This window comes from Molothrus ater, chromosome 13 (genome assembly GCF_012460135.2).
Source record: "Molothrus ater isolate BHLD 08-10-18 breed brown headed cowbird chromosome 13, BPBGC_Mater_1.1, whole genome shotgun sequence".
Taxonomy (NCBI): domain Eukaryota; kingdom Metazoa; phylum Chordata; class Aves; order Passeriformes; family Icteridae; genus Molothrus; species Molothrus ater.
The window spans coordinates 582,713-609,626 of record NC_050490.2 but is presented as its reverse complement, the minus strand read 5'-3'; the positions used below and the strand labels follow the sequence as shown (position 1 = coordinate 609,626).

General features: G+C 40.8%; 1 protein-coding gene across 3 annotated transcripts; it reads left to right on the top strand.

Annotated features, from left to right (window-relative positions):
* The first annotated feature begins 1,099 nt into the window (after positions 1-1,099).
* On the top strand, positions 1,100-26,266 carry ICE2 (interactor of little elongation complex ELL subunit 2). Of its 3 annotated transcripts, none has more exons than XM_036389904.2 (15): positions 1,100-1,166; positions 2,091-2,195; positions 4,636-4,903; positions 6,616-6,735; positions 7,998-8,132; positions 8,495-8,611; positions 9,669-9,828; positions 11,298-11,482; positions 12,031-12,985; positions 14,944-15,122; positions 16,559-16,688; positions 20,913-20,997; positions 21,088-21,138; positions 22,183-22,438; positions 23,503-26,266. In XM_036389904.2, exons 1-15 carry the CDS (start codon positions 1,138-1,140, stop codon positions 23,692-23,694), a joined length of 2,967 nt encoding a protein of 988 aa, XP_036245797.1. In that variant the 5' UTR covers positions 1,100-1,137; the 3' UTR covers positions 23,695-26,266. The 3 variants fall into 3 exon arrangements, with proteins under 3 accessions (XP_036245797.1, XP_054372254.1, XP_036245798.1); XM_054516279.1 differs by lacking the exon at positions 1,100-1,166 and adding an exon at positions 1,554-1,569; XM_036389905.2 differs by lacking the exons at positions 1,100-1,166; positions 4,636-4,903 and adding an exon at positions 1,554-1,569.
* Positions 26,267-26,914: the final 648 nt, after the last annotated feature.

The window sequence follows — 26,914 nt, the reverse complement described above, 5'->3', positions numbered from 1 at the left end:
GATGGTGACTCCAAAACTTCCCTGGGCAACCTGTGCTACTCTTTCAACACCCTCACAGTGGAAACCTGTTTCCTGATGTTCATGTTTGTGTCATGGAAGTACAAAGATAAAACAACAAAACAATCAGATACTGTAGGTTTTAGAGAGATACAGCCTGAAGTAGGATTTAGGCTGCCACATTCACCAAGATAAGCGTTCTCATAATTCCGCTACAGAACTGTTACCAAACCTGGGTTGGGAACTAAGATCACCCCTTACAAGGGGGTAATTCCACGGCTCGGCTCTGGGTGGGTCTATCCAGTGGGATAGAAAACCTTTCTGCTTCTCTAAGATAAATCAAGAGGGCAGAATTAAAATCACTATCCTTAAAACTGCAAGCAAGCTGAAGACTCCCTTGTTTGGTGGGTTTGGAAATAATTCTGAATCATCTCTGGGTTTTCCTGTATTTGTGTAATAGTGCCCCATTTTAATCACAGGACACCAGGCACACACTCTGCCCTCATCATTTCCCTATCTTTAGGGCAGTGACTGGCATCACCTCTTCTTGTAACACCACAGGCAAATCAGTTTCCATCACCCAGACCTACGGGTTGTGAGAGTACCCGAATTCCACATTTTACCACACTGGGAAGCCTGCCCATCAGTTAAATGAGATTTCGCGGCTCTGCTCACAAGAAGCGAGCCAGCGAAACTGAAAGCCTGAGAGCAAGGAAGCTGCTATACGCAGCCTCCTCTATGGGCACCGAGCCCTCACGCGCCTACAACCGCGCAGTGACAAACTGGCCCCCTCCCGCCTCTGCACACCCGGAGCGGGAGGAGCCACCCGGGACACCCACCCTCTACCCAGGGCACCACCTCTGAAAGAGCCGGGGAGGGGCGGGATATGCCGCCCGAGACATCCACCTCCTGCCTAGGCTCCGCCTGCGATCACGGAGCAAATTCCCAACACAATTCGGCTACGCGCCACCATTCGCCCCGCCCGCCACAAAATGGCGGCCACACTCTGAGGCGCTCGAGCGCCGTTTCCCTATTGGCTAACTCAGACCACCTGACGCATGCGCCGGGTGCTGATTGGCCAGTGTCCTGAGGCGCTGAGACGAAGAACCACGAAGTTGCCGCCCTGAGGGCTTTGCCAAGATGGCGGCCGCGGGGCCGCCGCTGACATGGTGAGCGCGTCTCCCTCTCCTTGAGCGGCCGGCCTGGCCGGGCGCGCCTGAGGCATGGCCGAAGGACACAGCTCCGCGCTGCCCCGCCGGCAGCAGAACGCACTGCGGCCCGGGGGGAGCGGGGCGGGCTCGGTTCCCGCCCCGCCGGACGCCGCCCCGAGGGGGCGTGCGCCATTTCCTGTCGCTCCCGCGGTGGCAGCGGGAGGAGCGCGGAGGTTCCCGGGGCAGCGCCGGGCTGAGCCCGGCCGGGCTCCGCCTCAGGGGCTGCGGGGTCCCGTAAATCCCCCGCGGGGATTTGGGGCGGGGGCCTTGGTCGTGTTTCTAATACGAAAAGCTCTGCAAATACGTAATTCGGCTCTTTAACCCTAGAGAGGCGAGACTTGTTGGAATTTTAGTTTGTGAGGTAAACGTAAATAAAGTCTTTGCTCGTACCTTGCACAGTAGTTAGGGAGATTGGGATTGTATAAACCCTGTTCTTTTGAACGACCCCATTCGAAAACATAAAAAGGCAATATGGACTAACATATCAGCGTGGAAGACAAGAACAAATCTTTTCTGAAAAGCTAAAACTGGTGTATTTTTCTCAAAAGTTCCAGCGGTTTCAACCCAGAGTTTGTTTTTGATTCATGAACCTATGAAAGTGTGAAACTCTCATCAGAATTTCACCATATCTAGAATTGATGGTTTGTATTAATGAAATTATTTTGTACTGTGCAGAATGTATATTTTACTATCAAAAAATATAAGGCATTAGTATAAATGTAACTTCCATAAAAAGGAAATCTGGAACCACTGTGTAGGTGGCCTCTCTTTTTTTCATATAAAATAATTCTTGGTTTCTTGGTTTTGTTTCTCAGGAGCAGAGGTGGCCTTTAATTTTTGGTTGTTTTGCTATATATTTATTTTTAAATTTTCTTTTATTAGGGATATTCCACCAAAAAATGGCCAAGAAGTATTTTTCTCCCATGAACTTTATGAGAAACATTCCTTGTCTCTGAGCCTCTCTGAACTCTGGCATTTATCACACAGGTATATTATTTTATCCTTTTGTGCTCTTTGTTACCATGCCATGGATACATCCCCATACTGTTTTGGGGAAAGCTGCATGTTGTTTGGCACACAAGGGTTTGTTCCTGCTGTTGGCCTGTGCTTTGTGTATTGTGAAAATTCAGAAAGCAGGAGTCCGGGTTGAGTGCTTTGCTCTGGGAAATGAAGCTGTGTGAACACAGGTGGTACAAGTAGTGTTGTTTTTGCACTTTCAGTGTCATTTTCATATTTTCTTAGGTTGAGCAAGTAGAATAACATTGATTTCACCTAGTGAGAAGTGTGGCTCCTGCTGCTGGATCTCAGCATTTGGAGGGGACTGTATTTAGATCTTGGTTTCAGAACTTACTAAGCTGATAAGGGAGGTGAATGTGCCTGGTGCACAAACCTTCACTCTAGGAGCAATGTAGGTGGGAAACCATCTAAGTGGGGAGTTCAGCATGTGGGGAAATAGTTTGTTCAAGAGGGGAATTACTGTCTTTTTAGGAACTGACAATGAGAGGGTGCATTTGAGGGGGCTGCCTGTTACATTCCATGGCTTCGCCCCACATCTCTAGCTGGAGAAGCCGTTCTGGTTCATACCTGTTGGAGCAACTGTCCTTGAATTGGCAAGATGCAAGCACAGCCTCACAGCTTGTTACTGGTACATCTGGTACTGCTCTGGGATTCTTCCTGAGAAAAGTTTCTGGGGTGGACACTCAGGAGTGGGAACTGTGGCCAGCTGTGTGTGGTTTGGGTGGGTTTACAGCCAGAAGAAGCCAGAGAGGTTGCACGTGGTAAAAATCAGAAATGGATGGAGCTGGGTTGTGTCACCAGAGTCAAGAGGAAGAGAAATTCCACCTGTTGAAGCAAGTGTGGAAGTAAAAGCTGGAGCAAATGTGCTAATTTTGGGGAGTTTCTCATAGATATTTACAAAAGTGTATTTTCTCTTGGTGCAGAAGCAGTGGAAGCGGGTTGCTGATAAAATGAAGGGGAAAAATTTAAGCTGTCAGCTCAAATAGAGTATAATGCTGTAAATATGGCCAGAAAAGCTCTGTCAGATTATTTTGGTTTGCACCCCAATGAAGACTGTGACAGCAGTGCATAGTGAAATGATCTTGATGTGCTGCCATTTCATTCGGTGCTGAATGTAGCCAATTTGAGCTGCTAGAATTTCTTGATGTTCTTACACTGGCATATCTGAGTCAGCATCTTGTTGCTGCTACAGCTTAATTAAATTTGCCAGTTTGTGCCACAAGGATGGACACATTCTTGTATTTAGAGAGACAGCTGTGAAGTGTTATTAAGAGCTGTGGATGTGATACTGCTGGGTTTGAATGACACTTGAGATGTTTTCTACTGCTGAAATAGTATCTTAAAAATATGCTTTTTCCAAGATCAGCAGTTAATATTCATTTTGTTAGCCTTAAATATTTTCCTCTCTTAAGTACAATTATTTTAAATAGACCAGGGCTAGGCTGGTTGACCTTTGTTTGACTGGAGCTGCTTTAAGAACAAGCTTTATGTTACTTCTTTATTGTTGTTAAAACAGCCATGCCCTTTGCCCTACCCTACTATTATTTTTGGTGACTGATTCCGGCATTATTTAGAGTAGAAAATTAAATGCTTGATTTGTGTATTCTGTAAGAATTTCTTCATTGAAATCTGGAATTTCTATTGTTACAATGAAGTAATTTTGATTTCCTTCTTCTGCAATGAAGGAAAGGCTTCTTCTAGTTAAATCTTTCTCCTTTACTATCAGAACTGACAGTCTGACCTTTAATTCAGTTTCTGAACAGTGGCCACCAGCGAGTGATGAAATGTGGAGATTCTTTATCCTTTCATTAACAGTGTGTGTTTCCAGAACAAATATTGTGTTTCATATTTAGCTTGTTAACACCATTTTGGTTTTTTTTTTAAGAAAATTGTAGGGGGATAGAATATAAGATAATAAGGGTGGTGTAGAAAGTAATCTTACCCCTAAGGAGTTGCAGCTGGGCCAATTATCAAAGATTAGGAGCAGGCCTGACTTTACCAATGAGAAGCAGAGTGCTATAAAAGGGTGGGGTGGCCCCTTGAGGAACTGAGGGAGGCTCCATGGAGTCAGTGCTCAGAGGAGCTGCCCACGAGAAACACCGAGGAGGTTTGGAACTTTTGTGATAAGGAGACAACAGTATGGAACCCCTGCAGTAAGATGACAACAGAAAACCCTACCTTGTTTGTTTGTTTGTGTTTAAACCAGTTGCAGACCTGCTGCTGGAACCAAGGGTTAGTCTGATTGTACAGGTGAAGTTTTAGGGTAAGAACAGTCCACTGGCACAGATAGGAATTGGAAGGGCAGTGTCTCAGAGCAGCTCAGGCTTGCACAGCTGCCTTTGTTGTTTCTGGCTAATATTAGTATTTATGTGAAAGCTGTAAATTGGTTCATTTGTTACTTTTCTTTCAGAGAGGCAAAGAAAAATGCAGAGGCATTGGCAAACTCTTCAGAAAACAGACAGACTTGTGGCATGCAGGCTGCACAGTCACTTGAGGGGGAGGCTAAAGGCCCAGCTGATGACCATCCTCTCCCAGAACCCAGAGTCCCCTATCCATTTACCTCTTGCTTGACTGAAAAGGAGCAGAAGACATACTTGTATCTGATGACTAAGTTCTCAGAAAAAAGAAACCATTTCCAAGTTAATGAAGCAAGTCAAAGGGAATTTTTCACATATATGGTAAGATATGACCATCACAGAGGGAGTCATACAATTTTTGTTTTTCTTACAGAGAATACAAGAAAGGGGGAAAACTTGTTTTGAGTTCAATTTGTCATAGAATTCGTGGTATTAAGAAAGGTAATAAAGGTTTGAAGTACTCAGAATAAGCTTTTTAATAGATATTGAAAATGTATTTGGTAATTTCATTGAAATTGGGGTTTTGGGGCTTTTTTTGTTTTGTAGGGTTTTTTAAAGTGGTCTGAATGACTGAGGATAAGTGTAGATCTTAGACAACTGACCAAACAGCCCCGTAGTCCCCAGAAAACCCCTTCTTTTTTTTTTTCTGAGGAGGAAGTTAAGAGTTGTCCTTACTGTGATTTTAGCATTTCATAGTGGCTGTGGCAGTCTTAGGTAGTGTTAGGCTGTGGGTACCCTTTGCTGTGATCTCGGTGAGCTGTGGGAGCTGTGTTCATTGGGGAGGGTGAGCCCTGTGTGCTGCCCTGCTGTGCTCACACAGGGACAGCTGAGTTCCCGTGCTGCTGAGCCTTGGGAAGCCGTGCTCGTGTCCGGGGGGCTCTGTGTGCTGCCCTGCCGAGTTCCCAGGGGGGCTCTGTGTGCTGCCCTGCCGAGTTCCCGTGCTGCTGAGCCTCGGGGAGCCGTGCTCATGTCCCGGAGGGCTCTGTGTGCTGCCCTGCCGAGTTCCCGTGCTGCTGAGCCTGGAGAAGCTGTGCTCATGGCCAGGGGGGCTCTGTGTGCTGCCCTGCCGAGTTCCCGCGCTGCTGAGCCTTGGGAAGCTGTGCTCAGGGCCAGAGAGGGCTCTGTGTGCTGCCCTGCCGAGTTCCCAGGAGGGCTCTGTGTGCTGCCCTGCCGAGTTCCCAGGGGGGCTCTGTGTGCTGCCCTGCCGAGTTCCTGTTCTGCTGAGCCTCGGGGAGCCGTGCTCATGTCCAGGAGGGCTCTGTGTGCCGAGTTCCCGTGCTGCTGAGCCTCGGGGAGCCGTGCTCATGGCCAGGGGGGCTCTGTGTGCTGCCCTGCCGAGTTCCCGTGCTGCTGAGCCTTGGGAAGCCGTGCTCAGGGGCAGGGGGGCTCTGTGTGCTGCCCTGCCGAGTTCCTGTTCTGCTGAGCCTCGGGGAGCCGTGCTCATGTCCAGGAGGGCTCTGTTTGCTGCCCTGCCGAGTTCCCGTGCTGCTGAGCCTCAGCCATTGTGTGAATGGGCCACCTTTGTGTTGGCTGGGAGCATCATTTTACTTGAGTCCTGTAAAATGTAATTAATCAGCAAATTGTTTTGTGCCATTGCATTTGCTTTCCCATGCTTCCTTATTGATGCTATTTTATTTAATGCTGTAACAATGGAAATATCGTTTCCAGGCACATCAGTATCTACTGTGTTGTTGTTACTTACAATTTCTCATGAAATCAGAACTCTTTGTGACTTTGCTGTGTAAACTTCAACAACCATGTCTTATAACCTCTCTATAAATCTCTGTATCAAAGGAAACTGTTTGTTGGGGATGGTGTGTTGCTGGTTTGGAATTTTTTTAAAGGAAACAGGCCTAGCAAAAAATTTTTTTACTGAAGTGAAACTGAACACTTGTCAAATTGAGTAGCAAGTGGAATTTTTTTTATCTTCCCTCATATCATTACCTGTACTGTCTCTCTGGAAATTTTGTTGGTTACATGTCTAGTATAGAGGATTCTGTTTTGTCTCAAAAGTAGTTTTTTCCTTCCCCCAGCAAATGAAAGAAGTAGTAAGCAATGAAATTGCAGAATTTATGAAATTTGCCCAAAACGCTGCAAAGAGCTGTGCCCAGGATTATGATGCCATCTCTGAAGATGCCCAACGTTATACTGAGGTAATTACCAATGCCATGCTTTATTCCAGGCCTTCTTAAAAAATCAGCTTGGGATCCTGATGAGGATAGGTAGAAGTGCTCATGGTTGTGGTGTTGCCTGCCCAGCTGATTTCTGTTGGGATGAGATGGGGAAGTGGCCATTTCCCCTACTCTGCACAGGGGGCTGGGTCTGTGCTTCATTGGAGCCAAAGAGATGTCCTAGAAGAAATCACTGCAAACATATTTATTCATCAAATAAATAAATTGCTTCTTTATATTCAGGAAAGGAGGAGCTGCACTATAAGTGTGCATTTGCAGCAAGAAGTGGCTCCTAGATATACTGGGCAGCATGTGAAGCTTCCCTCCACAGGAAAGCTTAGTAGCATGTCATAAAGTGACTGTAATTGGAAGTTACTGAGGCTTTAATCATAACCCTCTGCTAGTTCATGCTGTGTTAAATATCCACTTTGATGATTCTAAGATCAAACATGAATGCAACTTCATGCATCATTCGTGGGTTTTTAGCACGTTTTTGAAAAAAGTTCATTAAACCTTGCCATTACTGGGTTAACACAGACTTTGGGCACATGTGAAGACAAAGATCTTGCTTTCTTTTTCTTTGCACCCTGAGTATTGGGCTTGGCTTTGCAATTTTGTATCTTGTCATCTGGTCACAAAATTGTCTCCAGACTTCAAGTCCTATTTATTGTTGATACCCTGACTTAAAAATGAAATAGAGGCCTATGTTTTGTTTTAACCAACTTGCAGAAAGCACTCTTTCTAGTTACTAAATAAAATCTAAATATCCTAAATACTTAATTCAGATTTTGTAAAAATTATGTAGAGTTGACAGGACAGTGAGTTTCAATACAAATGGAATCATCCTGTGCCTTTACCTTTGTGACTTTGCCTAGGCTTAGTGTAAGCTGGGTGGTAGCACAAAAAAATATTACTTCCTCTAAAAACCAAGATAAGTAACTAAAAAGAAAATTACCTATTTAGCCCATTTCAGACTGTACTAAACTGCACATTTTTAATTATTGGCCTGAGTTGTGTGCTTGCATTGTCAGCCTTGCTTACAAAGGGCTGAGGAGAATCTGGAATATATTGCAGTTCTCGTAGCAGTGATGGGGAGAGTATTATAGATCTGAATTGGTAGCTGTAAGTTTTGAAATGCAACTTGAAATTATAGAAAACACTTTTCAAAATTAAAAAATCCTCCCAAAATCCCCCATTCTTATGAAAGATACAAATGCATCCATTATTGTTCTTTTTTGTGTTAGGAATTGCTACGTGCATGTATTGGACATGTGGAGAAGTATCCAGAGGTTTACACCCTGCAGGAGATCATGAGTATCATGGGAGGAAAGTTTCATACACAGCTGACCTTTAGGCTGGAAAAAAATCTTCTTGCAATGGTAATACCTTATGTACTCAGATTGGGTTGTGGGGGGTTTCAGTAAGTAGAATTACATCAGAGTTGTGGTAAGCAAGGATTAGGGGTTTTTGCAACTATTCCCCAGTTTTTGAGTTAGGGGTTATACTTTATAATTTAAATCATAAATTAAAACTTTAATAAAATTATTTTGGTAGTAAGTCTGTTAACCCTTTTCACCGGATGTTTGCCATAAAAAGATTACATTGATAGTGTGTTTTCTCTCATCATGTAACTTTATACTGGACCTGTGTAAATGTCTAATATATTTCTTCATAAGAAATGCAGTGTTGGTGAGCATGATTGCTGTGAAGCTGTTTTTTGATGCTGCTTGATTTCCCCCAGGGCACAGCAAGACGTGGTAAAACAGATTTCCCTTCCATGCCTGTTCAGCTGCCCACAGACTATAGCACTGTTACATCTATTATAACCCCAGAAAAAAAGGCTCATGTGATGCATCATGTAAGCAGCCTTTTTATTGTTATTTTTAAGGCATATTTTGTACACAAGTGCAATCTGATCTTTTTATGTGTTGAACAGTTTTTAGACCTGCATTGGACCATTAAATAGCTGTATTTCTGTTTGTGTTCTTCTACTGGGAAAATCAGGGAGTTTTCATACTGTAGAACTGAGGGTTTTGACTGTTTATCCACATAACTTTTCCTCAGCTATTTTAAGGAGTTTCTTCACATATTAAAAACCAAGCTTTCACCAGCAGCACTGTAATTTCAGAGACACTTGCTGAAAAAAGGAGCAGAGGTGATGCAGGAGAATGGTATAAGCCTCAAAGCTGTTAAACAGAGCCCTTTGATGATGGCTGAGGTGGTTGCAAAAAGAACATAAGAACATAGCTGGGTTTTTGTTACTCCTCTCATGGTCCTCAGTGCTCCTGGGCTCCCATTATCTTCATAGTCCTTGAATATGTTCTTCTGCCTCATGAGCATTCCCAGCCTCCTTCCTTCATGGAAATATGTACTTGTAAAATTTAACCATTTTATTATTTCAGTTCTGAATTTGTATTCTTGGTGAGTTTATATTTGTTTTAAGGTTCTTTATATCTAATCAGTATTGGAACAACTGTGCAGTTTTAAGCACACTTCAGTATTAGATGTCTTTATTGTGCTGTTGGTTAACTCATAAGAAGCTCTGTAGTGTATATTTGTGAGTTAATCTGGTTTGGGGGATTTTTTTTACTTCAGCATGTTCCTGTATTTCATGATTATCTAAATTCCTATACAACCTAGTAATTCAAATGTATTGAAATTAACTGAAAATACAAGTTAAAAGATGTATTTTCTATGCTGCAAAGTGAATGCATTAGATTGAGCTAAAAACCTTCAGGGAAGTTTTTTTCTTTCATTTCCTTTGAAGCCTGGCACTGTGGTAGTCTTTGGACTGTTTTGGGGGTAGGGGTTGTATATATCCGTTTTTGGTTGAGTTTGGAGTTTTTCTTGGAAATTTAAATTTATGTGTATTTCTTAAAAGAACTTTGGAAGAAATAACTTCTTTTTCTCTTTAGGATATTAGTTCAGATTCAAATGCAGAAAAACTTGCTTTGAAATATTGTCCCCAAGTTGTTTTAAGTAATCAATCGTTGTTTACTCTGCTGAATAATCACGGACTGAACTACAAGGAGCAGTGGGAAATTCCAGTTTGTGTTAAAATGATCACTGTTGCAGGTATGGGATGTTTTTGTTGTTAAACTATGGGGAGGGTTGTCCAAAGAAGCTGGAAAGCTGATCCAGGGTCACTGATATTGTTCCTGTACCTTTTCCATCTTGTTACTGAGAATAGGAACAACCTCTACAGTCAGTAAATGTTGAATTTGGACATTCAGCTATTTTCCACCTGGGGGAAAAAGCCAAAACAAAAAACCAGTTAGAACCAGCTTTGCTTTTCAAAACTCTCAGTTGTTGTTCTTGGAAATAAAACAACTGCGTGAACCTGTTAAAATTCAAGTGAACTGATTTCAGTAAAATAAAAAAACAGAGAAATTTTATGAAAAAGTAAAGAGCAAACCTTTTCTGGAATTAAAAGGATCTAATTACATCACAGAACAGTAAATAAGGAATGAATGTCCATGAAGATAATTTTTTCAATTGCAGCACAAAATGTTTTAATAAGCTGATGAACTGACCTGACTGCTCTACTTTACTTGTCAAGCACTTCTTCAGTAATCTGAATATAAATTTCCTCCCTTACCCTTTTTTTTTTTTAACACAGCATGGTTTATTCAAGTATTTATAATGTTTGTTGTGTTGGAATGTCCTTCTGTGCTTCTAGCACAAGTTTCTATAGCAGACTTATAGACAGTAAATAAGCTATCAAATACCTGCAACGTTTACAAATTTTCATTTTCCTATGTAAATTAAATGACTATCAGGAAAGAGAATGCCTGACTCCTTTTGTAGCAGCATTACAGTTTTAATACCTAATTTTGGATCCAGAATTAACACCTGAAGGGCATTCAGATGGTGATAGAAATACATAGAGGTTCTCGAAGGGTTTCCCTGTGCCTTCCTTTTCCACTTTTCCCTGTAACCAACCCCTTGCTTTAATTTCCTTTTGTTCATAAACCAGGAGACTCTGGAGACTGTGTTCACCATGTGCCTTGGCTTTCTCTGCTGGATGGGCAGGGCATTGCTTTCGTTTTTGGGGGATTCAGATGTGTAAGTGTGTTTAGGTGCAAACAGAGGAGTGGGGCAGCAGAGCTTGGGCAGAGTTAACTGATCAGAGGAGACATGAACTGCAGCTATCACTGGCAATGAGACTTAAAAGAAGAATTGACTTTCAAACAAGGAAGAAAAGATCTTTTTGGAAAACAGAATACATTTGATGATATGATGCTGTATAGGAAATGATGAATGCTCAGTTCTTATTTTACAAATTCTCTGCTTAGAACTGCATTTGAAATATGTTCAGCTATTAATGTGGTGTGTATTGCTGCTGCAGGATCACAATAATTCACACCATATCTGGACATACTTTTATCTTCTGGTGTTAATGAATGAAAGGATCATTTTTCATTTCTTCTGGTGTTATGTACAGCAGATTTGACTGTAATTGGAAGTTGAAAGATTTATTATTTAAATTATACAACAGTCTTTCTTCCTTTCATTTAATATGTACTCTTTTCATTCTTGCAAAGGTAGCAAACCAGCTAAAGTGGTTTATGTTGATCCACCTCTGCTGAGAAAAGAAATGACAGTACGAGAGAGGAATCAAATCTTCCATGAAATTCCAATGGATTTCCTAGCAACTAAAACATCTTATGTTCCAATTTCTGATGTATCAATGGACAAACCAGCTGAGGACAACCTGCTTCAGTGGGATGTATGTAGATTCACAGATTCTTAAAAATAAGCAAAACCAAAACCCTGTTAAAATTCCTGAGTTGCTTTTCCTGTGATAAAGGGAAATTAAGGTTTTCTGTTGTTGAGTTACAGACCCTGTGTAGTTCCTTTAAGTGCTTCTACATGGGCATCTCAGCCTTAATATTACTTCATTAAAATGTCTTTTGCTGTTTGTTGGGGATGGTGTGGTGCTGGTTTGGGATTTTTTTCAAGGAAACAGGCCTAGCAAAAAATTTTTTTACTGAAGTGAAACTGAGCACTTGTCAAAAGCAGTTTGCTTCAGTGGAAGAAGTTTGGTGAACTTTTACTCTTTAGAAAGGCCTTTAAACTTGGGTCCCTTAAATAGGACCCAAGATATTCAGTGGTAAACAAGAACAACTGTTTTTCAATTGTTGATCCACTTTCCTAACAGTGAAATATGGATGGTAGAACATTTTTTTGTGTTTTCAGTTCAGCAATGTCTCATTTCTTGGTTGTTAATTGTTTTGGCATGTTTTAATTTTATCACTTTCTCATCCCTGTGGTAAGGTGTGTCCTGACACCTACCAGTGCAGGACAATTCCTCCTCCAGATGACACAGGGATGGATTTTGATGATGATGTTACAGAGCTTGAAACTTTTGGAGCAACAACCAAGCTCTCAAGAACTTGTAAAATGGAAACTACTTTTCCTACAGCTAGTAACACTGCTAAAATTCTATCTCATGGCCTAAAAATAGGGGGCAAGAATTCATCTGCCATAAAGAGAGGAGATGAAGAGGAGAAAAACCCCCTTTCTGAGCAAGAGCATTCAGCATGTGCCAGCGTGCAGCTTCCATCTTTAGATGGCGTTCCAGGCTGCAGCCCTCAAGAACATTCTCCTTGTAAAAGCTTTCAGTCAGTGGAGGTAGGACTGAGCAAAGCACAGGATGTCATGGCCAAGGAAGTACTGGACAATGAAACAAAATTAAATCCTCTACCTGTTGCAGTGAGTTCTGAGAAGGAGCCTGATGGTGCACAGAAAAAAGGGACTTACACTGCTTTGTGCAGCAGTGACACGGACGAGGAGCGTCTGGTGATCGATGCGGAATGTGAAACCACTGCTCCCTGCAAGCCAGCTGTACCACCAGCTGCTTCCTCTGCCTCAGCAGAGACTGCCAGATCTCCTTGCCCTGCCCAGAGTCCTTCAGCCAGCATCACTGACTGCTCACATACCACAGATCAGGGCAAAAAAGCCTCCAAGAATCCTCCAAGAAAGTTATCCAGAGAATTGGATCCTGTCGGGCAAATTTTGAAAATGCAGACTGAACTTCTCAAGTCCCCTTCCCCAAAAGCTGCTGAGCCAGTGGTGAGCTGTGATAATTCTAATGCTGTGCCAGCCCAGCTGCCTCAGTCTCCAAAGCCACTGGTGACCTCCAGCACAGAAACGGTGCCAGCCCCAGCCTCCAATGCCACCAGCTCCTCTAGAAATACCTGGACGTGGCTTTTTGAGGGAGTGCCAAAGAGTAAGTGTGGTCATTGTGTAAGGAGGAAGATTGAACCCAGTGTGTCAATAGAGCATCTCTTACAGCTATTTAGAGGTGTGCCTCAAGTTAACAGTACCTTTTCTGTGTGGGAATTGCTGTCTTGCACACAGAAGGGAGCGCTGGGAGCTGTTTGTCCACAGAGGTGAATGTGAAATACTGTTTTACTGTAGAGAAATAAGTTGTTATGCACAAGGTTTTTAAGAAGAGAAATTATTTGGTAGTGGAATGAGTTCTTTTTGCATAGAAATTCAAATATTTGAGTAGCCTAGTCTGCAAAAGGAGTTTCTTGTCAATCAAAAGTAGAATTATTTAAATTTTTGTAGAATAAAAATTAATCAAATTATGCAATTAAAAATGGGGGGAAAATTAAATTTGTATGTCTTAAGTTTTAAGCTTCGTGGTTCAGTTGCTGTTGCTTAACTCCCAGCACTCTGTCCCAGAAGGCAAATGAGGATACCCTACAATCCACCTCTCCAAGTCTTCAGGCCATTAGCTGGGTATGGAATCTCTGCTGCCCCTGGACCTTAGCCCAGAATTACAAGTTGTGAAGATCCATGGTCCCTGGAGGTTTTCCTCACCTGCCCGAGTTGCATCTGAACTCTGAACAGCTGAAGTTAGAAACACTTCATTGTGTTGGATAACTGTGCAGGAAACCAGACAGGGTGTGTCAGGACAGATGCTCTCCTCAAACATTTAATTCCAGCAAATCCATGCTTTTTGGTGGGAAAGTGTGTTTGGTATTTTCTGAGGAGGTGTGCATTTGATCATGTAGGAATTAATCACTTAATCTATAGGTTAACACAATTAATTCTGTTCTAGTTGAAACAGTGTTACCACTTCCTACATCCTTATTGCTTTAACTGAATCATCACTAAGACCGTGTCTCCTCCCTCAGTTTGAAAGGCTGAGGCACGATGTTTTATTTCTCTCTGTGTTAAAAAGATGGAGTATAGAATTCAGATTTTATAATAAATTTTTTAAATGGAGATTGTTAAACTAATATTGCCAAGGTGCTGAAAAGTGACTGTGTAGGCCTAGAAAGCATAATTCTACAATTGGCAAGTTCTGTAACAAGCTGAGAAACCTCTGTGCATGTCTATTTTCACAAAGCGAGAATTGAGTTATATATTTTACTAAGGGAAAATTACTTCCAGTTCCTTGGGTGATATCTGCCACAGTGTGCATGCACATAAACGCTGAATTTAATGTTAAAAATGTATTTGTTCATAGCACTACAGCAATCCCACTTTGTAGGTATAGTTTGGAGACATATTTCCACATATCTGCAGGACAAAAAAAAAGAAAGGATGGGATACGTTTTCAGCCAAGCAATGTGGAGTTTACTGGGTTTATTTGCAACATTTTGTTCAAATGTTTCTAAAGGTTGAAGGGATGTTTGTTATGTCCTCAAAGGTGCCCTGGGAGATGCAGGAGCACCTTTTGAACGTTCTGCTGTCCCGATTGAACTCCGTGTGGTGGGAGACTTGTGCTGCCATCCAGACCTGAGACCTGACTTAGTGCCTGGTGAATGGATGGCAGCTCTCAGGAGCCATTCATTGCAAATCAATTTTTTCTCTGCTTTGTGCTGAGTGAGTGTGGCTTAAAAAGCTGCTCTTGAACTACTTCTCTACCAGAATGGAGTCTCACATTTGGAGTTCTCTTTGTTTGGGTGAGAAATTGAATGATGTGGGATTATTTAGAAATAGATTCTTTAAGAGAAAATGTTTCCCAAATGTAATTATTTTAATTTTTTAATATAAGAATTTTTTGCGCCTAACAAAGTAGTTTTCACCCCTTAATCATAGGCGACAAAACAGATCCTAGAGTAAAAAAAAAAAACCTGAACAAAAAACTCTACTGCAAGGGAACAAAGCTAATCAGCTTCATTGTAAAAAATGTCCAAGCTTGACATTTTCTGCTTTATTCATTTTCTCTAGCAAAGCTGCCAAGTGAACTTCAGCTGCTTGAGGAAGACCCCTCAGAGTACCAAGCACCTGAGGAAGGCAATGTTGTGTACAAGCTTTTCAGTTTGAATGATCTGCTGTTACTCGTGCGTTGCAGTGTGCAGAAAGTCAACTCACTGACACAATACCAGAAAAAGAAAAAAGCCCAAAAGGTAAGGATTTTGTTTTCAGCTGGTTTTGGTTTGTTTTTTTTAAACAGTTGTGCTCAACTCTGAAATGTTGGCATTTCTGGGATTCCCAGTCCTTGATAGCATTTATGCTTTCACTGAGACAGTTGGGACTCTGCAGTGTGTCTCCTGTAAGTAAATATTTGTTATAGCAGGACAGGGAAGAATAACTTGTGATTTCTTTAGAGCTACTTGATTAGAAGATAAGGAAGTGATTCTCCATTTTTTTACTACAGTAATATGCCTGGGTAATGATACTTATGTAAAAAAAGTAATTTTTTGAACTATTCTTAAAAGTTAATGGAGTAATTAGGGTTTGGCCCAAGGCTTTGAGAATGTTTGTGACAATAAATACTTTCAAGCAGGATTCAGCCTTGCTATCATGCCTAGTTAAGCAGGGAAATAGGAGATAAAATGAGCAACAGAGAACCCAAAAAGAGATTCTGTTTGTTCTGCTTGAAAATACTGTGGCATTTCTTAGCAAATAGTTTGTCATGGAATTAAATGGTTCGAATGCAACTGTAATCAAAATACTCCTTGCAGCATCAAGAGAAGGAAACTGTATTCTCTAATTCTCAGAAATTTGTAATTTTTTTAAGAGTCCTGTGAATCATTCAGAAAATTTGTTGTCTATGTCCCTCCTGAGGATCCCAGAATTACAGCAGGCAGGTTTTTGTGAGGTGTTTGTGCTATGTTGAAATGGAAATAATCATTGTAACACTGATTACTTGCCCAGAGTCTGTGCTTTGCATCTTGCTCTGAAGAAATCCCATCTTTTTGCTATTGATCCACTGCTTATAAATGCCTGGGAATAACTGCTTCATTATTCAGAAACCAATCACTTGGTTTTGTTTTTTGGGTTTTTTTCAAATTTCTGCTTAAATTTAGACTGGGGGCTGTCAGTGAGGACTGGCAGTGCTCATTAGGGTTAACTCAGTAGTTAGGGTTGCCTCTGATTTCAAATGAGACTCCAAGCATTAAGTTCTAATTTCAAGTGAGATTCTGACAGGAGTGATAAATAGCAGAATTCTGCTAATAATAGGCTAATTAGAAATGTTGTGTGTTTTTTCTTAAGTTGCTGCAGAGGGCAGTAGAGCACAGAAGTGTAAACTTGAAATTAATTTAGTCACATGGAAAAATTACTAAGTGTCAGAATTTTATTATTTGTAAAAGCTTGCCCGGGCCTTTTTTTTTCTTTTTCTTTTTCCCTGCCAATTTCATCTTTCTCTGTATAAAGTCTCTGTACTCCAAAGTTTGTACTGTGGATTTCACAAATTGTGAACCTTCAAACAAAATCTCTGAAATGTCTTTGTTACTTCAGCTATGGTAGAGGACTGTGGTTATTATGAACTACAAAATGTAGTAAATTGTGGATGTTTTTGGACAGTGAGTGCTAACTTTTCTCTTCTTCTCTTTTCCAGCCAACTCCCATATTCCTGTTGCCAAAACTGGAGTACCAAGCCTACTATGGTGTGGAAGCTCTTACAGAAAGTGAAGTGTGCCAGCTGTGGACACAGAGTATGCTGCATTCTAAATGCTTATTTTATGTTGGTAAGTTCATGTCTTGAGTTTTGCTGAAGCCACATGTATATATGTGTAAGTATTTGTAGAATAACAGGAGAGATGCATACTTATCAAAGGTGTATTCCATATATCCTGTCTTATTTTGACTTCCTATTTTTGTTTTTTTACATCTGTCTTCAGTAAGTTTTTTGTGTAAAATTTCTGTTGGGTGCTGGATGAGAAAATTCCACCTTTGGTTTTAGATAAATAGTATCAACGTCCTGTAGAAAATGCTGTATTCATGTTTGTACAATGACATTTTAAAAAGTCTGGGAAGTTCTTATGTCTGTTGAGATATATATTGTGTATATTATGAGAAATTAAAATGATATATATAAGGAATGTGACCAGATTATTTTAACAACCACTTTAATATATGGAGAACTTTCTGATACCAATTATCTTGTAATTAATAAGTTTTTAAAAGGAAAATTTGCAATGAAGTAGTTAGTTGAAACTTAGAATATGCTTGGCACATGCTGCTGAGTGAGGGCAATCCTGTTTGTACAGTGAGTGGATGCTCTGCAGGGGATTGCCTTGCTTTTTTTGTAGAAACAAATCTGGGTTTTCGGGTTGTTATGGCAGCAGTTGTGGCTGTGGTTGCCTAACCTTTCCACTTGTGCACGGAATTACACTTTTGCTGTTGTTGGCTCACATCAGAATGCTATTTTAGAAATGCTAACTTCTCTGTTTTCCAGTTTCTACAAACTAGGCAAGCTCCCATAGAATTATTAGGATTATGTGAAATCTAATGCATTTGCCAATCGCATCCTGGTCTGCTCTCTTTATTCAATGGAAATTATATTTCTAATTTTAAACTTTAAAAGCAGTATTTGATGTGGTTTTTCCATTCCATTCAAAAGAAATCATTACAAAGAGCTAATTATGTACAGAGTTCTCTGTTTGTAACTGTATCTTAATGTACAGTACAGAGGCCTTGCTTCTCTCTAGCAGGCAGAGCACTATCTGAGTGCATTCTGGTATTTACACTGAGGATGCCTCCAGCATACTGAGCTGCACTGCAGTTGGGCTTCCTCTAGGAAGTGTTAGCAAAGTTTTTATGAACATTTCTAGAGTGGCAAGCAGTGTGAGGAAACAGTGAGCTGTGGAGGGAGGGCTGGTGTCTGTGGAGTACACAAGGGAAAGGAGTGAGTGTCTATCTAATCTCCCAGTGCAGGAAATGGAAGGTATGGCTTGCACAGGACTTTGCAGACAGCTCATCCGGCCACCACCTCTTTTTATGGAGGTTCTTGGGAATGCAGGAGACAGCAGGATGGCTGTGCAGGTGGTGTTGCAGATGAAGAGCCCCAGAGCCCTCCCCTTCCAGCACAGCTTTCCTCTGTCTCCTGGAGGTCCCTGATGGCTGTGGAACTGGCAGTGCCCTGGACTGGCCTCCAGCACATCTCTGTTCCCTTGCTTGGGATAAAGTCACCAGTGCTTCTCCATGCCAGGATATTCCAGTCATGTTGGTTTGTCAGCTCCTGGATCCACACTCCAGAAGCAAGGCCTGGGGCACACAGGAGTTCTCCTTTTGTGGGCTCTGAGGAGACACAGGATTCTCTGGGTTGTCTTGGTCCTGCACAGTAAGTGGGTGCTCCTGGCCTGTGGGGCAGATTCTTGGTACTGACTGCCATGTAGTTTCTTACAGAGTAGGTAAAAAAAATATGTGCAAGTAAATATCCATTCTATGAAAGAGCATCTACCACAGTTTTTATTAGGCAGCTGTTATCATATTCTACGTGGGGAGTTTTCTGCTCTTGGTGTATTGCAAGGTAGTTGTGAAATTCTGCCTTTCAGTTTGTATTCTTAAGGGAGCTGTGAAAAATGCAGTGTTGCACTCAGAGTTACTCAGAGAGCTCTTTGCAGCAGAGAGCTTTGTCCTGAAACTCCAGGGACAGTTCTCTGACGGTGATGATATCCCAGTGTTATGGGCAACTTCAAATGGGGTGAATCTCTCTGTCACTAATCTGATACCTGATAGTAAGACTGCTGCAGTGATCTGGTCAGTGTAAGGAGAAGGGCAGAAAGCTTCTGAAATCATGCTGTAATTTGAATTATTTTAAGTGAAAAGCTGTGTTCTATAATAAAAGAATTTTTAAATCGAACATTTTGTACAGACATAAAGTTACTGCTCTTTTTGAATTTGCCTCACAGTATGAGTGTGGAAGTATGGAACAACATGGTTTGAAAACTATCGTCTTACTAACACAGTACCTACAACTTGCATTCTTGATCAGACAGTTAGTTAACCCTTTAACTTTTAAATTTTAAGCGTGTAGCAGACTTCAGTGTTAAACTGCATAGGTGGTTTTGGCTCTTGAAAAAGCTTAATTTGCTGTCTCAACCATCTCCTGTATTGCCAAGTAAGTATGGATGAGAAGTTCTTTGGACCTCGATCTGTACCCCACACTTGTCCAGCACTGTTGTGTGTGACAGAGGGAGGATCTCAGCTCTGCTGTGACTCAGGGGCTGAGGCAGAAATCAGATGTGGAACCATGGCCTCCAGCTGCAGGGGGGAAATGAAGCTGAGGTGGTTTTTTTAGGATGTTCTCCAAAAGCAGAGATGCTATCATCAAACAAAGAGCACTGCCTTCCTCTTGCTAGCAAAGCACCTGGCTTGGTTGTTCAGTCCCCTTGCTGCACCCATAGGAAATCCTCTGTCTGCAGAGGCAGTAATCTCTGTGACAAGCTCCCCAAATAAGGCACTTGTACTTGTCTAAGCAGTAAATAAACTTGTGATAAGCTTTACTGATTAATAGGAGCATTTTACCCTGAGCATTACTCACTTACTTACATTGAGTGCCTAAGCAAAACTTTCTGCAAGAACAGTTTACCTTCACTTGAATGGAATAATATTGGCCTTTAAATTAACATTATTTGAAGAATGGGTAGGAAAAAAAATACTTGGGTAACTTACTACATGTCAAGTATTTTCAATCAGTCACTTCTCAAATATAAGATACAGTTATGTAAACTAGGTGGAAGTAGTTCATAGATATTTTGTAATTACTTTTTTTTCCCAGTTATGAGTGTGTTTAGAAGTAGAGAAGTCTGATTTGAGGACTGATGAGGAATACAGAACTCAAACAGATTTTTTTTTAAATTATATTTTTAATAATGACTTCAAGCCTCTTTTTCTAGTCAGCAATGTAAAATACGAAATTCTGCTGCTTAGTCTTGCACAAAATACTGATATCAAGAAAAGTAACAACTGTACAACGTTTAAAAGAAATGGGTTGTCCTGGTGCATCTTTTTTAATTTGTTGAAGTGAGAGTTATTGCTTAGTCTTCTTACACAGCACATAAACTTAGTGATGGCTAGCTTGGAATGTGAAATGCTTTGGTTTAGCAGTTTTAACTGTGCAATTGAAGCATGTACACTTCCTAAGAGAACAGATTTGTAGTAAGACAGTAAATTCCAGAGTAGCCTGTATTTTAGTATGCTGCCTTTTCCCCATCCTCCTTCTGGGAGCTGAAATAGAATAGATTTCTGGGAAAACCTCAGCATGGAAAGAACCAGAAGGCAAAGTACAGTAGACAAATGCATGTCCAAGCTATGCTGGTGATTCTTATTGCTCATCAAGTGAAATGTGGACTAAGCTGTCCTTGGCAGCCTTTATTTTAAAAATGTAATGAGGAGAGCTTTGAATTGTTGCTTCTCACTGTGTCAAAGACAAAGTTGTTAAAGACAACTTGCCATGATCAAGGCCTGACTGGTAAATTGTGATTCCTCAGGTAAGGAAAGGGGGAAAAAATCAAGAGACAAAGCATCCCTAGAAAGTCATGCAATAGATCAGAGTAGAAAAGCAAGCATGTTAAATGCAAAAGTAAATTTTTTGCTGAAGATCAGCTTTTGGGATCTGTCCAGGGAGGAAGCAAAGCGATAAGGGTCAAATGAACTTGAGAAAGTACAACTAACTGATGAGATTAAGGCCATGGCAAGATAAGGCTGTGCATCCACACACCACCCAAGATGTAAGGCTTGCTGGAGTCAGGCATCACTTGGTTTGCAAAGACAGTCAGGGTACAGATGCCTGTGCTTAAAGCAGCTGCACATTTTATTCTCGATTATGGTGCAACATTGATAAGTACTTTTCACTGTTCAATGCCAGAAGAGCAAAGTTTTTTTCCCCTTCTAAAAAGGTCTGCAAATTATGCTCTTATATTTGTTTGGTTTTATTTTTAGTGTATTAATTGAATTCCTTTTTTCAGGACATATTGATGCTTTTACATCAAAGCTTATTATGCTAGAAAAGATTTCTTCAGCAACTTTAAGAGAAAAACTTGGATTGATTAAGTGAGTGTTTTTATTAAGTTTTTTTAGCAATGAATTTCAAACCCTAACAAGCCTTGCAAGTTACTTCTTTCGCTATTTTTTCTTTCACAGGCCTGCAAATTCGTTAAATATACTTCATCATGTTTTGAAGAAGGTGTCTGAGTAAGTTCTCAATTTTTGTTCATTGTATTTGTTTGCCACATTGCCCAGCTCATCCTGTTTCTTCTGTAGAATGTTTGTCTACTCTGATTTTTATTTCTTCATATACATAAAGAAATTTATATTTTACAGGTTCTATTAGGTCTATCATAGCATAATGCAGTAGTGTGTAAAATGTGCTTGGTACTACAAGGTTTGCATAAATTATGCAAAAGAATAAGAACTTGAGGTTTGTGAACCAGTTTTTCCAGAGAGCAAAGCGGACTCGTAGGAGCTGAGTAAACAGTTGACAGGAGTGAGGTGTAATGCTCTGTATGTGGGCTGACACATGGACTTTGGGTCTTGGCAGTCTTTCTGCTTGATCTGTAGAAATAACCCTGTGTTCATTTCTGCTTACCTTGACTTGCAGCAGCTTTTCTCTGAACAACATTGCAGCCTTTCTCCTGCTTCTTTCCAGAGCTACTTCAAGGCTTGCAGCCTGCAAGTGTCCTCCTTTTTTTGGTGAAGCATGCTTCTTGCACTGTGAAGCCTTTTCGTTCAATTAGAGGGCTTTTCCTGCTCTTTATCATTTCTGTAGGTTCATGATTTTTGACTTTAGATTTTTAGTATGGGCAGTTGGTTGAACCCCATCTTCCTGATTAAACCTGTTTAATCCTGTGGGTGTTGAAAGCTCACCTGTTCTTTGTGTCTATGTCCACATGGGCATTGTTCTTTGTAAGATGCTGGTTAAGGAATTACAGTTTGCCCAGTTTGGATGGTTTTCAGTGTATGCTTACATGTTTGGATGAATATGATGACAGTCTGTACATTGTTGATAAATTAGTACATGATGAATACGTTATAAACACATTAATTAGTAGGTATTTATCAATATAGTTTAAGTAATGCTTTCTTGTGCACAATCTTTTTTTACAAAACATCTAAAGGGACTACACATCTAAAGATGTTCTGCTTTTGCATTAAGACCATATTAACTATTCTGATCAAATAAAAAGCTCCAAAAAACATTTAAATAATATTTTTCATTTGGAACTTTTCTCATTCTAGTTTGGAAGAGGGCTCTTATTTATTGACTCACGCTGCAGGAGATTCATCAGTTGCAATTTACAGGAGTTCTCTTGACAAGAGCACGAGATCATCCTACAACTTGCACAAAGCTCACTGTGACCTGCCTGCTGTACCTGCCACTCTCTCAGTCCCATGGGTTCCCCTGGATCCCAGCCTCCCTTTGCCCTACCACATCATTCATGGAAGAGTTCCATGCACCTTTCCACCTGCACCCTGGGAAGGGTGGAAACAGAAGGTCAGTATCTCACTTGATGGAAGAGCAGATCAGCAGTTTAGGAATAACCTATTTCAGTCCCCTGGGCTACAGCTGATATAGTTTATCTGCCACCTTTGGGGGTCAGAAATTCTTTGGGAATCTATCCAGCTTTGTCATTTGTGTTGGTGAATAAGTGATTTCTGTCATGCTTTAGAAATTTCCCAAAGATCCTGCTCTCCCCTCTATTATTTTTGAGATAGTTTGACCCTTTAATAAAATTTTCAAGCATTATTTTTCTTCAGCAGAGACTCATTTGTGTAGAAGCCATGTGGTAACTGTGCCCAGCTTTGTGCATTGTGAGTTGGTTTTAGCCACAGCCTGACTTTGTAAGAGGGCAAAATTGTCCTGCATCCATTCCTAATTACCTTGTGCACTTTGCTTTCTGCCAGAAAGAAATCCAGGCAGGGAAGAGGCAGGACTGGTCACTTCTCACTGCTGACTGTGAGCAGCTGTGCCAGTGCAGACGTGCCCTGTGGGTCTGTTTGAAACTGATAGTGGAGCCCTGGAAAATGTTAAAAATAGTCTTTGAAAATATGGGGCTTTGTGTTTTCTCAGATCACTGCACCTGCGTAGGCAGTATGATAAAAGATATAATTGTTAGATGTGGTGATTGTTTAGTAATTAAATGTAATTATTTTATAACCATAAGAAGAATCGTGAGAAACTATGTTGGAAATTTAAAGGGGGCTATGTTTAGCTGAAATCTGTGCATACAATAGAACAGTATAAGTTTAATTATTAACATTTAAGTTATGTAATGCTAGAGGATAAAACACGTTCACCTCGAATGTATGGTCAGAGTCAGATTGGGGTGGAAATCACCCTGATTCCCAGAGCTCTTCAATAAAAAGCACCGCATACAATGGCTGATGTGATTGTGTGGTTTTGAACTCTAACAAAAGTACATGAGTTAGAAGGCAGTTGTCTGAATGTAGTTGTGTATGTTTGTGCTCAATACAGATTGAAGATGATTCATTTGGGTAATTCCAGTTCAGTTTTCTGAGTTGGTTTTTTTTTCCATTTCTCTGCCCTTGTGTGTGTAGATGGCTGGGGTGAAAGGACAGTTGGACACAGCCCACGAGGGAAGGCCAGGAGCTATGGGAGCCAAAGGCAAGCCAGCCAAGCCTGCTAGAAATGAAGCTGTGGCTCCAAAGAAGCTGAGGCAGAATTTCTGCAAGCAAAGAAAAGTGAAGAAAAATTGGAAAACTAAATTCAACAAAATGCAACTGAAGTAGGAATAAACCTGGAGAAGAGCAAGAGGACACAAAAAAATCTGAGGTTTCTTGCAGCTTCAGAGGAGCCAGAGCAAGCTGGCAGGGGAAATGGCTCCAATAGCTAGAGCATTCTGTAAACCTTTAACCCTTTGGTACCTCAGGGGACATGTTTCAACTGAAAATCTCAAAATCTCAAAAATCTCAAAATCTAAAAAAAAAAAAAAGGTAAAAAAGGATGTGGCTGCAGCCACTGGCTGGTTATGGGCAGCAGTATCTTCTGTTGGTCTGGTGACTTTTCTATAAAAGCTGCATCTTGAGTGAAGCAGTGGCTGGCTGACAACCTCTAATACCACATAACCAGAAAAATAGCTTTTCTGCTTTCCCAGTTCTTCCAGATTCACTACAGATTGTTGTTCTCGCATATTTTAAAGATATATTTTACTTTGTGCATTGTGTACAGGAGGAACAACTTGGATTTAATTATTTAGCTTTTTTGGCACATGGTGTCTACTGACTTTTAAATAACTTCAAAAAATGCATTTTTCTTTTTAGAATGGTGTAACAAATGAAGGACAAAAGCTGTGTTTATTTGAATAGTAAGGGCTATAAATTTGCATTGGAAAACTTAAAAGTATGGCTAAAGAAGTAAAATAATAACAGGAGAGCTGCATTTTTGCATGTTTAAACTGCTGTCACAAAAAGCAGAGGTCTTAAAGGTGTTCTTCCAAGTCTTTTGTTTGGACTGAGGAAGTTACCAAGTACACACATCTGATCAAGGATTCTTCTGCTCATTGGGGCTTGATAGGACATGTTTTAATGTCATGAGGGTAAAAGTAAAAAAAGGTGTTTACTGGAGTATACCTGCTAAAGAATCCTGAAGGTAGGGATTTTTTTGAAATCAGGCTTCAATAATGAATATATATTAAAAACTTTGTGAAATACAAAGCATTTTCTGATGGCTTTTTTCCAACTGTTAGATGTATTTATTCAGTTATTCAGTTTATTCCTTTTTTTGGATCATGCTTGTTTTATCTCCAGTATTAAGGTATTGATAAGCTGAACTTGTGTTTGCAATTTCCAAATAGTTCTGATTCAAAATCCTAAATGCCTTTAGAGCCTTCTCATAATAGGAATACTCTAGCTGTGAGTCATTTTTCCCAGATAACTGACTCTGTCTGGGGGATTCAAGGAACTTTTCAGTTTGTTTATATATAAAACTTTTTGCCAGACTTGTTTGGAATTTGCTTTCCCAATGCAGTTTCACGAGGAAGAAATGTATGGTCTGTTTGTTCCTCTGTCTCCATGCCTTTTACCTTACACTGGTACATTACTAATTAAAGTGTACTAATTGTAGAACTGCAGTGGAGCAGCCTGTGCTGCTGCTTGATTGTTGCATTTTGGGTGCAGGGCTTCATCTCTGCAGAGGCTCCTGCAGTTCTTGTTGGCCTGGTCACGAAGGCTGTCCAAGTGTCTCTGTAGAGTGGCTCATCTGTCCCTTCTGCCTCTTTGGTGTCATCTGCAAACTCCAGGAGAATTGCTTTGGTCACGTTATGCAGCTTGACACAGAAGTACTGAGTAGTGCAGGCCCCTGGGCAGCTCTGTCCGTGACCAGCTCACCTGGTTCAGCTGTGGGCAGCAAACCACCAGCAATGGAGGAGGGTCTCTGAGCAGAGGTGTTCCCTGCTGTGAGATCTCTGATGGGTGTCTGCTTCTCCCCACTCACTGGTGTTCATCAGGAGATGGAATTGGTGGCTTTGGGTCGCGTTCAGACAGTTTGAGGTTAGTTTTGGAGGACTGGAGGAGATGTTGTGACCTGGCATTTGAGGTGATTGGTTGGCCTGCAAAACCATGGAACTTGATCAGTTCTTTCTGTTAATGTGAATGGGTTATTGGCTGTGAATCTGACTTTTCTTTATTTCTGTAGTAATGAGAGTTTTTAGATGTCATTTGCACTATGCACTGATAAACTGCTTCCATTCTCCTATGTGACTGACTAAATCTCTTCACCTTTTCTGTCTGACTGCAAACACTTTCAGAATACAATAGAAGCTGTCTATGTAAAATATATTAGGAAAGATTTGCTGCATTTTTTCCTCTTCTTCTAATGTAGCCTAGCAGCTGGAAGCACAGAGAGCTGGGACCCAGTGACCAGTCATCCATTCTGGTGCTGGAAGGTGGGAGATGCCAGCAGCAAGGGACTCTGCCCACCTCCATGCTGAGAGTTCAGTAACAGTTGTTGAGCCATTTGAAGAGGTATTTCTTTTGCTTCTGATTTGTTTGCCCTGTGTTTTAAATAGGAGCCTGTTTCCAAGTCAGGTCAGGTGTAGTCTTTCAGAGTGCTTAGTGCTGACCTGCAGTTAAGCTTGCTTCTAGTTCTGCTGGTAGAAGTTGCACCATTTTCAGTCTCTCCCCCCGCTGAAGTCTGCATGTGTAACTTTCTCAGGTGCTTCTCTGAGAAGTTATATAACTAAACTGTTTCTTTCTTAATAAAATGTCCTTTCCTTATAGTGTGGGTACAGTCCTTCCCAGAAACACTGTCATTGCTTGGAATGTTAAATTCCTCTGTACTAAAAATACATTCACCTTTTTTTTAGTTGCTCTTAGAATGTATTTTTCTACAGACATTCTTAAACTTTATTTGCAAGTTCAAATTCTGTTCCTGTACGTCCAAATCATTGCACTAAAATGTTTTCAAAAATACATGGCTGTATTATACATCTCAAATTAAATTTCCTTCTCAATGCCAGAAAATACCTTTGATGGCCAGGTGACAGTCTATTTAAGCATAAAGCATTTGAATGATGCCCTACTTAGCCATTCTGAGCCTTATGAAGGTCTGTAGATAATCTCAGGCTGCTCTTACTCATGGCTGTGTCTATAGGGTGACGACACATTGTGATATACCTTGCTGAGGGATTTTTTTGTTGGTTTTATGGAACTAAAACATACTGCCAATTTTTAAATTGTAGAATAATTTAGTGTAATTAAATAGTAGCAGTCTTAGTGCAGCCTTCAGGGCATTTCTCAGTATTGATACTTCTGCTTAACAGTGAGTGAAAAAAAAAAAGAAAAGGCCTGAAAGCCCCATTCTTCGCCAAGACAGCACGGCAGCTTTGTCTGACATGTAAAGCAGAGGCGGTAGAGAAAACAGTCTTGTTACTACTTGTGATTAAAATATTTCAATAAATATTAGAAGAACAGTGTCACTTTAAAATCAGTATTAAAAAAACATAAGATAGCA

Bases quoted from the DNA above. Each gene is read 5' to 3' on its own strand.
- ICE2 (XM_036389904.2), top strand. From the start codon at position 1,138: ATGGCGGCCGCGGGGCCGCCGCTGACATG. The intron at 1,167-2,090 runs GTGAGCGCGTCT...TTCTTTTATTAG, and splicing joins GCGGGGCCGCCGCTGACATG to GGATATTCCACCAAAAAATG. The intron at 16,689-20,912 runs GTAAGTTCATGT...TCCTTTTTTCAG, and splicing joins TAAATGCTTATTTTATGTTG to GACATATTGATGCTTTTACA.